At 54.5% G+C, this 11319-nt stretch overlaps 1 protein-coding gene across 2 annotated transcripts in view; it reads left to right on the forward strand.

The window, feature by feature from the left end:
• Positions 1 to 11010, forward strand: part of Sema4d (sema domain, immunoglobulin domain (Ig), transmembrane domain (TM) and short cytoplasmic domain, (semaphorin) 4D) — a gene marked incomplete at its 5' end in the record, with an annotated part of 102572 nt that extends 91562 nt beyond the window's left edge. For both annotated transcript variants that reach the window (XM_005408877.2, XM_005408875.2), the window contains 6 exon segments: positions 15 to 171; positions 1344 to 1566; positions 2377 to 2492; positions 7286 to 7458; positions 7539 to 7582; positions 8734 to 11010. In XM_005408877.2, the coding sequence (XP_005408934.1) occupies positions 15 to 171; positions 1344 to 1566; positions 2377 to 2492; positions 7286 to 7458; positions 7539 to 7582; positions 8734 to 9638 (1618 nt within the window). In that variant the 3' untranslated portion in view covers positions 9639 to 11010.
• Between the last annotated feature and the right edge of the window lie 309 nt (positions 11011 to 11319).

Below are 11319 nucleotides of genomic sequence, written 5' to 3' on the forward strand. Positions count from 1 at the left end.
GCTTCCATCCTCAGGAACAACGTGGGACTGTCCGCAGTGTGCGCCTACAACCTGTCCACAGTGGAGGCCGTCTTCTCCCGCGGGAAGTACATGCAGAGCGCCACGGTGGAGCAGTCCCACACCAAGTGGGTGCGCTACAACGGCCCGGTGCCCACGCCACGGCCTGGAGCGGTGAGCAGGGCTCCGGCTGGGATGGACGAGGGGCATTCTCCCTGTGCCAGGCCCAGGTGCCTGCAGGTCTCCTCTGTACCTGCCTGGCACCCACTGGGCCTCGAGTTAGCAGCAGGCTCCTCCCTCCTCTGTCCCCTCCTTGTCCATGTGTTGTGTCACAGCTCTTGCCACACACAGGCCAGACAGGAAAGTGAGCCGCTCGCAGGAGCCGCGGGGTGAAATGCACATTGCATAATACGTTCAGGTCCTTCCTTTTCAGTTTCCTGCAGAAAAACATGATTTCCCAGCAAGCACTGTGTGCACACAGGCTGCCCTGTCCACTCATCAGTAGCAGTCACATTATTTCCCCATGAAAATTATAAATTTTAGGTAAAAAGAAGTTTCTACACTGACCTGGCCACCCACATTTTTCCGGAGTAGTATAGGCTGGCACCTGGTCCTCACGACCGTGCCCAGTCGGGCACCCTGCTGGGCGTCTTGCCCTGACCTGGTCTCCGTTCCTCCTATGCCTGCCACTCAGTAAAGCATGGTCACATGTGGTAAGGATTGTGTTTTCTGCACATCAGGAAACAAGAATGGGAAAAATTCCTTCCTGTTCTTTAGTTTTTATGGCATTAAAATCAGGCTGTTTTTCAGCAGTGCTTATTGTGCTTGCCTTCACGTGGGAAAGTTTTTGGATACTAAGTAGTTTTCAGATTCAAAGACTTGGTGAGTCTTCTCATTTATAAATGCATAAAAGTTGCTCCACTAATTATGAATCATAAAACACAATTATATGTCATGGATATGCTTTAATACCATGTCCCCTCCTGGGCATGGGGGTGTATACCTGTAGTTAGAGTTATTTGGGAGGCTGAGGCAGGAGGATCACAGGTTCAAGGCCATCCTGGGCAACTTAGACCCTGTCTTAAAAAATGAAAAGTGCTAGGTCTGTGTAGCTCAAGAGTGGAGCAGTAGCCTAGCATGTACAAGCTCCTGGGTTCAATCTCCAGGACCACAAAGTAAACGTGTCCTCCTATTCCTGGGGCAAGGCTGCCTGACCGTCCACTGTTAGCCGCCTTCTGAGGCGTCCCCTGTTCAGCGGTCCCCCTGCTCAGCAGCTGCTGGGGTTCAGTGCTGCGAGGTGCTGGGCTGTGGGCGTGTGTGGTAACGGCTGGTGATCGGCCCCACAGTGCATCGACAGTGAGGCGCGGGCAGCCAACTATACCAGCTCTTTGAGCCTGCCTGACAAGACGCTGCAGTTCGTCAAAGACCACCCTCTGATGGACGATTCCATCACCCCGATAGACAACAGGCCCAAGTTAATCAAAAAGGACGTGAACTACACGCAGATTGTGGTTGACAGGACCCAGGCCCTGGATGGGACCGTCTATGACGTCATGTTTGTCAGCACAGGTGGGTGCTGAGGGCGAGCCAGTCACGGCGTGTAAGAGAATTGGGAAATCCACTAAGTCTTTTGTGGGTGGATCTGGCCTCTCCCTTCATGTGACCTAAGTGTGACCATGTGAAAGGAAATCCCCACAGCTGGGCCACCAGGGCACCGACCTGCAGCTTCTGGCCTGTACCTGGGGTCAGCTGAAGCGGAGGATCCCCTTTCCAGCTGAGCTGGATGATGCCCGGGGTGGCTGGGCTGGGGGAGGGGCTGACTGTCCGGGGGGAACAGCCAGCCTGGCCTTCACTGACTTGCAGCAGGAGACCTTGTCCCTGCACCCTGTATGGCTTGAGACTCACCCTGCCCTGCACTGTGTCCCTGGAGACCCACCTTGACCATGTACCCTGGGCTGAGATGAGTGTTTCTGGGATGGGGCCTGTGGCCGCCCTGGGAGAGCCCCAGGTGACCTTATGTGTGCCCTGCCTCGCCTGCCTGCTAGGATCCTTCCAGGGATGACCCCCCTCCAACCTCTAACCACATGGACCATTGCACCTGGGATCTGGGCCCCGATGTCACCGTGCTGACTGAGGATGAAGGTTGTTGGACTCAGCCATGGATCAGGGGTGTATTCTTTATAAGAGAATCAGAATAACCTGTAACTTGTTTCCAGTCACTTATTTTGCCAAAAGCATTTTTTTCCCTTTCTCATGCAAAGTTGCCCCTGTCCTGAGCATCCCGATGAGCCTGTAGCAGGGCGAGCATGGCCTCGGGACTTGGGAGTCCTTAGTGTGTCCTCCCCAGCTGCCTCCCTGAGCCCGGCTTTGACCTTGCAGATCGAGGAGCCCTGCACAAAGCCGTGAACCTCGAGAGCGAGGTACACATCATTGAGGAGACCCAGCTTTTCCAGGACTCCGAGCCAGTGCAGACTCTGCTGCTCTCCTCGAAGAAGGTAAAGAGGCCCCACAGGAGGCTGGGTGGTGGCCATACTCGGCTGCCATTCATCTCTGAGATCCATGGTCAGCCTGGCGGTGGGCAGCTGCCCAGGTCTCTCAGGCCCGGGGCTGGGTGGCAGACATTTGAGGCTTTGGGGGCTGGGCACCTCGGGCACATACCCAGCTCTGCCATGGTGGCTGCCGCTAGCTGTGGCTGAGACACAGATGAGTGAGGCTACCTGTGGACGCTGAGCTTTGCACATCCCAAGAGGCATAAAATACTGGTCTTTGGATTTTTTTTCAGTCATTTAAAAATGTAAAACCCCAGTTGACATGGTGGCACACACTCTGGGAGGCAAGAAGTTTGCACGTTTCAGCCAAATCTGGGCAACTTAGCAAGACGCTGTCTCAAAAAACAAATGAAAAAGGCCTGGGAAGTAGCTCAGTGTGAAGGCCCTGAGTTCAGTGCCCAGGACCACAGTCAGTGAACCAACCCCTCCACACCTCCCACCCCTTAGCTGGAGGGCCGTAGAGAAAGCCACAGGGCGAGGTGTGGTCCGCTGACTGCGGCTTTTGGTCCCCAGCATGCCTCAGTGGCCTGAGGAACTGGTGCTGCCCCTGTTTTAATGTTGATGGAGCAGGGAGTTGCACAGAGCTGCAGACGGGGCTCAGCACAGAGCAGATGCCAGGGTCTGCCTGCGACGCGGCCATCTGCCCTCCGGGAGAGGCTGCCTGGTGAGGGGCTGTGGGTGGGCTGCTCACCTCGACCCGCTGAGATGAGCCCTGCGTTACACCTGCAGTTAGCAGAACTGCCTGGCTCTGCCCCTCTCACTTGCGCCACTTCCTGAGTGTGGCAGAGTGCACTTGGCTACCCTGCTGCCCGTCTCTGGTGTGGCACAGTACACAGCCCTTCTCGGGAGCCAATCCTCACATAGCCCTTGGATGCTGCCTGCTTGGAGCTGGTGCCATGGGCAGAGGAAGGGGCAGCAGGCAGGACCAGGGCTGACCTCTTGGGCAGGTCCATATTTGTAAGCATCTCCCTAGGGACCCCTATCCTCTTCCCTTTTTTTTTTCTTTCTTTTCTTCTTTTTGTACTAGGAGTTGAACTCAGGACCTCGTGCTTGCCAGACAAGTGCTGTGCCACAGAGCTGTATCCCAGCCCTTCTCTTCCCTTTTATCTGTGTCCACGAAGCTTTAGGAGCCTGGGGTTGCTTTCAAACTGCCGTCCCCTGACTACTTCCCCTCTCAGCCACTGTAATACATGTCTGCTGTCTGGGCTGGTGCTGCCTCTCAGTTGGCAGCACGTGAAAGTGCCTGGAGTTGTGCAGGGTGGGTGTTTGCTCCCCCGCCATAATTGGCCTTGCCCCTGGGGTCCTCTGGGGCTGCTGTGCTGCCCGTTTGCCTCAGCCAGGCTGGTGCCGCACCCAGAGGGTAAGCCCTGGGAGGGGTCATCAGAATGAATTCAGGACCCTTTGTGTCAGATTCTAGGGCACCTGGTACTGACCCCCAAAGCAGACAGGAGGCCCTGTGATGGCTCATGTCCAGATGTCCCCAAAAGTCTCATGCAGTCATAGATGGGGCTTTTTCACAGGTGGCTGGATCTACAGTGCTTGACTAATTCATGGTGCAATGCTGGGAGTAAGGGTGTGTGATTACTAAATCAGTCCACTGGTTGGTTTGGCAGTGCCCTAATGCCAGTAGCCTAGAGAGAGTGTAACAGGGGCAGAAAAAGCTACCAAGGCCCCCTTGTTGCTTTGCTGCCCACCATGATCTGTTTCTCTCTTGCTGCCCTTCCTCGGAGCCAGCTGATTATAGACTGAAACCTCTGCAAACTGTGAGCTAAACAAACCTTTTCCCCTTTAACTTTGGGTGTTGGGTATTTTGTCTCAGCAACAAGAGAAAGGTAGCTAAGACAGGTCCTGTGTGGGAATGGTTACAGGTCAGTCCTGCAGACATCTGTCACGAAGGAGTCAGCCACGGGCCCCACAGGGAGGAAGAGCAGGTGGATGTGGTCGTGCTGGGCCACCCAATTCACCTGTCCCCACAGGAGCTGCTGCAGGGAGGACTTGGCCCTGCTGCAGTGAATGGTTTACAGACAGTTCACCTGTATGGGGTCCCCCACCTCCTCTTCATCCCAGGGCAGGAGTTTCCATGCCCACCCAGCTATGCTGCCATGGCAGTGGGAGTGCTGATCAGTGCCCCCCAACTCCCATGCTGGCAACCTCGTGTGTGGAAAGCTGGTGGGCAACCCCCAGCAGCCTGCCATTGGGAAACGGACCAGCACCTGACCCCTCCCCATTTGCTACAGCTGTGGTGGATGTTTCACTGCCCCTTCTCCCTGCTTTGAAGTGGCCTTGAGCACATTGACTGTCTGCAGCCATCACACTGTCCATCCTCACAACTTGGTCATTTTCTTGAACTGAAACTGTCCCATAGACCAGACTCCCCATTCCCTGTCCCTGGTACCCACCATTCTGTCTCTTGAGTGAGACGCCGCTAGGTCCTCCACGTGAGAGGAGGCGCACCACGTGCGCTTTCTGTGCTGGCTCATTTCTCTTCTCACCATTTCTGCAGGCTTCCTCAGTGTGGTTGCGTGTGTCAGGCTGTCCATCTTTTGGAGGCTAAATAGTACTCTGTTGTATGGACAAACCAGGTCTGTCTCTCCACACTGATCATGGTAGCGCTCTCCTGCCAACTGTGGCCAATGCGCTGTGAGCCTGGGTGTGAGCTCCTGCCTGTGGGTGCCCGGGACTAGGATGTGTCTCAGCAGACGCCCTGCGCTAGTGAAGTCAGGTTGTGCGGCACCGGCACCGAGAAGGGAGCTTCGCTGGCTCATTGCCCACACGAGTGTCCTTTGCCATCCACCCTTGGATTGCACACGCAGGAGTTAGCAGAGACCGGGCCTGGGGAAGGAGGGGTCCTCAGCACACCCCACTGCTACCATGCACTGCCTACCGGGCACTGGGGGGTTTTGCTTTTGTTTAATTTGTGTTTTTATCAGGACTGTTTGCTGTACCTCGTGATCGCATTCACGGCAGGGACTAGGCAGATGTACACAGTGCATTGTGATGCTTTTACCATCTCCTCCGCCAAGTGTTTTTATTCACCTTGTTAATTTTTCATTTTGAAATAGTTTGTGATTTACAGAAGAGTGGCAAGGAGGGCACAGAGGGTTCTTGTGCCCCACCCAGCCTTCCGTGTCCCATGGATTTGGCCCCATTATCTGCACCCTGCACCACACTGGCATCGCTCACCCCCCACCCATGTGCACCCCCCCAGGCCCCACAATGCATTTGGGCATCACAGCTCCTCCATCGGTCCTTGTCCCCAGCCAGGTAGGCTTGGAGAGACCCAGTCAGGTCTTTCACAGTGTCTGGTGGTTTTTCTGCACTGTTCTGGGTGCACGGCTTGGGGAGGGCACCATGGGGGGCCCTCCCTGGGCATGGCACCTTTGTGCCCTTGACTTTCGCCCCACATGTGTGTGTCTGGCCACCCCGGTGGGGAGCTGGGCCCCACCTCTGGCAGGCAGTCAGGGAATGTGTGGGCCTGCATTATAGTCCATGGAGAGCTGTGTCTTTCAAGGGAGCAGACACTGAGACAGAAGGTACGGGCAGCCCTCTCGTCCTCGGGTCCTTACTGCCGTTTCACATGTGCAGTTCCACTGGCCTCAGGTCGAAAATATTTGAAAAAACATTGCAGGTGCACTAAAACGCCTGAGCTCTTTTGTTGTCATTAGTCCCTAGACAATGTAGTGTTGTAGGTGTTATAAGTAGTCTAGAGGTGATTTAAAGTCTCCTGGAGGATGCGCTTAGATCATATGCAAGTACACAGCTGTGGGGGTCCAGGAGCCAAGTCCCCACAGATGCCAAGGGATGTTTTTTGTCTTCAGAGACAGAGTCTCACTATGTAGCCCAGGCCTTGAACTTGCAGCCATCTCCTGCTTCAGCCTCTCGAGTGCTGGGTTTACAGAGGTGTGCCACCACGCCTAGTTCGTTTCTCCCCTCACCCCTAAATTTAGCATCCCTGGTGGGCCTTGTTAGTGGTGGGTCCTGCCAGACGCCCTCCTGGGAGGCTCTGCTGCCCTTCGCTCCCCTTCCCTTCTGTGTTTGCTTGCTGGAATCCATGTGGTGGGACTCAGCTGTAACAGCCTGACTTCAGGATGCTCCTCCCAGAGCCATCAGGGAGAAGCCGGGCTGAATGTCCTGGAGGACAGGGAGGATCAGAGGCCCCTAGGATGGTCCCTCCCTCCCCACAACCTGCCCGAGGCTACCACTTCACCCCTGCACAGTGACCACACGACCTGGGTGCTGGGTGCAGGTGGTGACACGGGCTGGTGACACATCATTGGCGGCCCAGGCCCTGTCCAAAGGTGTCTCACGCACAGGGGTGAAAACAGCCTTCAGAGGCTGTGCCCTCCGGCTTCTGACTGCTGTTAATGTTGTCTCCCTACGAGGAGGGCAGGGCAGAGCCCCCTGCTCCACAGGCACTGCCTAGAGGACATAGGAACCGCTTCCAGTTCCATGGGAACAGTTCCGCTTCCATGGGAGGTTTCCAGCTTCCTAAGTCCCAGGAAGACTTAGGTGCAGGGTGCGCTTTGCCAGCTGGTGGGACCCAGACAGGCAGGGAAGCAGATGGGAAGGAGACACCACCCGCCTACTTTTCCGTGCAAGCCTACTGAGTCTGTCATAGAACCCACCAGCCTTGCTCTACCTCAGGTTGGGAAGAGCCCCCTGCTTCCCCAGCACCACATCTCAGAGCCCTGCCATGGTGACAGCCGACCATGCCTGCTCTCCTGTCTTCCCATGCACAGGGCAGGAGGTTTGTCTATGCCGGCTCCAACTCAGGTGTGGTGCAGGCGCCGCTCGCCTTCTGCGGGAAGCACAGCAGCTGTCAGGACTGCATACTGGCGCGGGACCCTTACTGCGCCTGGAGCCTAGCCGAGGCTGCCTGTGTCACCGTGCACCAGTCCGAGGGTGCCAGCAGGTATGGGCGAGGTGCACTGCCCGAAGGGCCCCCCCATGGGCGTGGGCCAGGAACCAGTAACTGTACTGGCTGTTTTGCAGGGCATGGATTCAGGAGATGAGTGGCGACACATCCTCATGCCCCGGTGAGTGGATTCCCGTTCCATTCCCGAGAATTGGCCGACTCTTGCAACATTTTGTGTGCTGCTGTGGTGTGATGTTTGTGTGCTTCGTTTCCTTTCTCTGCTTAAAATAGAGGTCAGGCATCGCATAGCAGGCCTAGGTCTCTCTGTCCCTTTGATTGCAGAAAGAATGTCCAAGGCCATGTAGGGTGTATCGGTTCACTGGAAGGCACGTTGTCCCAAACAGTCCTCTTCTCAGTTCTGCTTAGTTTTGGGTTCAAAACCTGATAGGAGTGGAAAGAAAGGAGACCATGAGTACAAGTCAAGTACCCTTAATCCCCAAACCACAAATCTAAAATCCTTTGAGTGCCAACATGATGTCTCAAGTGGAAAACTCCATACCATGGAACTTTGTTTTGTACTCAGAATGATTTAAAACATTGTATAAGATTATCTTCAAGCAGTGTGTATAAGGTGCACATGAAACATAAATGAATTCATGTTCAGACTTGGGCCCCCTCCCCAACGTATATCATTATACACAAACATTCCAAAATCTGAAAAACATCAGAAATCCAAAATTCTTATCCAGCACATTTGGATAGAAGGGAAGCAGCTTCCCCATGGGAACCCCATTCCCTGTAACAGTTGTGGGGGGACAGCATGGTGACCCACAGTGGGTGGGGCTGGGCCAGGAGTTGCACACACTTTGCTAGTGTGTCAGGACAGGTGTGGCCTCAGCTCTAGGACCCCTCTCCCTTCTGAGCAGACAGCAGTCACAAGATGAAAGAAGAGAAGAGCAGGATGCCCAGTGCCCCAAAAGCCAGTCTTTCCTGCAGCCACTAGCAAAGTGTTCGGTGTTAGACTGAAGCCATGCCACCGGGCACAGAGCTGGCCTCTGCTCTGTCTCCCCAGCCTGGTGGATTCAGGGTGGAGATGTGGGCTTTCCGCTGTTGAGGGCCACCTCTGATTTCCTTGTCCCCAAGGGCTGCCATCAGGGCTCATCTTTGCTTCTGTGGTCACGCATGTCTTTATCTCCTAGTTGTTCTGGAAGATTCCATCTTGCTCCAGTGGGTGAAACTTGTATCCTCTTGTGGGAATTGACCTATTTTTTAACGCAATCAAGTAAGCCACCAGGGTTGTTGATGCTGTGCACATTTATTTTGATGTTCCAGATAAGATTAAAGAAAGTTCCCCGCAGCGTCCTTTCAAGCACGGAGACACGGCAGAACTCAAATGCTCCCAAAAGTCCAACCTAGCCCGGGTGGTGTGGAAGTTCCAGAATGGTGTGCTGAAGGCTGAGAGCCCTAAGTATGGTCTGATGGGCAGGAAAAACCTGCTCATCTTCAACCTGTCAGAAGGAGACAGTGGGGTGTACCAGTGCCTGGCAGAAGAGAGGGTCAGGAACAAAACGGTCTCCCAGGTGGTGGCCAAGCTGGAGGTGAAGGTGCTCCCACGGCCCTCACCAGCCCCCAGTTCACCGGCCTTTCAGGCCACCTCCAGGGTGCCTGCAGCAGCCACCCAGGGGTCTTCTCCCCCCAGCCCGGATGTACGGGCCACCTCCCCTGGGCCCATCACCCCACCACCCAGGCCGGCACCCACCAGCACATCCTGCGAGCCCAAGATTGTCATCAACACGGTGCCACAGCTGCACTCAGAGAAGACCATGTACCTGAAGTCCAGTGACAACCGCCTCCTCATGTCTCTCTCACTCTTCCTCTTTGTGCTCTTCCTCTGCCTCTTCTCCTACAACTGCTACAAGGGCTACCTCCCCGGGCAGTGCTTGAAGTTCCGCTCAGCCCTGCTGCTTGGCAAGAAGCAGCCCAAGCCGGAGTTTTCGGACCTGGAGCAGAGTGTGAAGGAGACACTGGTGGAGCCTGGGAGCTTCTCCCAGCAGAACGGAGAGCAGCCCCGGCCAGCCCTGGACACCGGCTATGAGACAGAGCCAGATACCATCACCAGCAAAGTCCCTACGGACAGGGAGGACTCACAGAGGATAGACGAGCTCTCTGCCAGAGACAAGCCATTCGACGTCAAGTGTGAACTGAAGTTTGCAGACTCGGACGCAGATGGAGACTGAGGCACATTCCTGCGGGTGTCTTGCAGTCCCTTTGTGGGGAGTTTTGTGTTTAACTTGTTCAGTACCCGAGTCTCCAGTCTTGTCACCGTGCAGCAATCCTTAGTCTTGTTTTTCTCTCGGGTTGAGCCTGTGACTTGTTCCTCTTTGTGCTTTGGGAAAACAAGTATCGCGTCCGGTCCAAGTCCTGCAGTGGGTGGAGCACTGGGCGACCTCTTTGCAGGTGGTGGCCCTGACCTGAGCCCTTTGTGTCATGGGGGAGAGACGACTGAGTTCCATCGGCTGCACAGGGCTCCTTCCTCTTCCCTTCCCCATAGCAGCCACTAAAAGCTAATTTCATTCCAGATTGGAAATGACGTTTTAGTTTATCAGATTGGTAACTTATTGCCTGTTGTCCAGATTGGCACGGACCTTTTCTTCCATTGAATTATTTTTTAGGATTTTGCTTTGATTGTGTTGAGTTGTAGGTCATTTTTTTTTCATTACCGGAGCAGATGTTTTAATATTTAGAAAAAGATGTTCATCTTCCAGATTTTGTTGTATATTGGAATATGGCTTACGTTGCTTACGATTCTCAGGGATAGACTTACTTTTTGCTAAATGCATTCTTTCTGCTTTTAGAAGTATAGACCTAAAAATCACATCTCTTAGCACTCACCTTTTTACTTATTACTTTAGTCCTTGGAAGCATCATTTTCAGAGAGATTTTATTTCTCTATATTTTTAACTTTGGTGAAGAAGAAGCCTGCCCTGCACACACTGGGAGGTGTCGCCTGAAGAAGGGTCCAGGCACTGACGATCAGGCTGCCCTAGGGGAGGAGCGTGTTACCAAGCCACACCTACAGCTGCCAGGCCAGCCCTCCTGTTGGGGGTGGAGCCTTCACAAGGATGTCTTGGGTTCTCTGAACATCTCCCGTCTCTTCTTGCTTCCATCTCATCCCCACTGCCACCTAGACTCTGTCCTCGGCCCCACGGAGCTGTCCCCTCACTCCTGGAAGACAAGTGGTCCATGGCAGCTGCGCCTCTGGCTGTGGCTGTGACCACACATCTGGTGCACACGGCCACTGTCCCAGCCTGGCCTCTGCTGCTATCGTTACAGATGTAAAGGAGCGGTATGGTTTTAACCTTTGTTTGTTTTACACTCCGTCTCCTGCTTTGTAAATACCCACGCAGAGGAGGACTTTTGTTCTGTGGCAGAGAACAATAAACTCTGGATTTCTGTGTTCCTGTGTGGACAGTCTCACCTTTCAGCATGATACGAGTTCATCCTTTGTGGTGTAAACTTCTGTGTTTTATAAGATTTCCTTTGTTTTTATTTTTCTATCTTGTATCCATGTGGAAAATACTCGAATAAATGAGAGGCTTCTGTCATTCATTTAGGCAGGTGTCACTTGTGGGGGCTGTGGGGTGGCCCCAGTGGGGTGGCCCCCAGATCTGTCCTCATCCCCACCTGTCCGCTTCCTGCCTTCTCTGGCCTGGGACTCGATCTTGACGACGCCCTCCTCAGTGCCCTTTCTTTTCTGTCCTCTGTCTCACAGCCTCATCTCCTAAGCCCTTTCCTCCTCCTGGCTCCTCCTCCCTGTCCTGTCTGGGTCCCGACTCGTCTTCCTCTCCCTGGAGCCCCTGGCCAGCCCCGGGCCCAGGGCATGACAGCCGCACGCAGGTCGCCTTGCTGCCGCCCTTC

The sequence above is a fragment of the Chinchilla lanigera genome, unplaced genomic scaffold (genome assembly GCF_000276665.1).
Source record: "Chinchilla lanigera isolate Chin_1 unplaced genomic scaffold, ChiLan1.0 scaffold00114, whole genome shotgun sequence".
Lineage (NCBI taxonomy): Eukaryota > Metazoa > Chordata > Mammalia > Rodentia > Chinchillidae > Chinchilla > Chinchilla lanigera.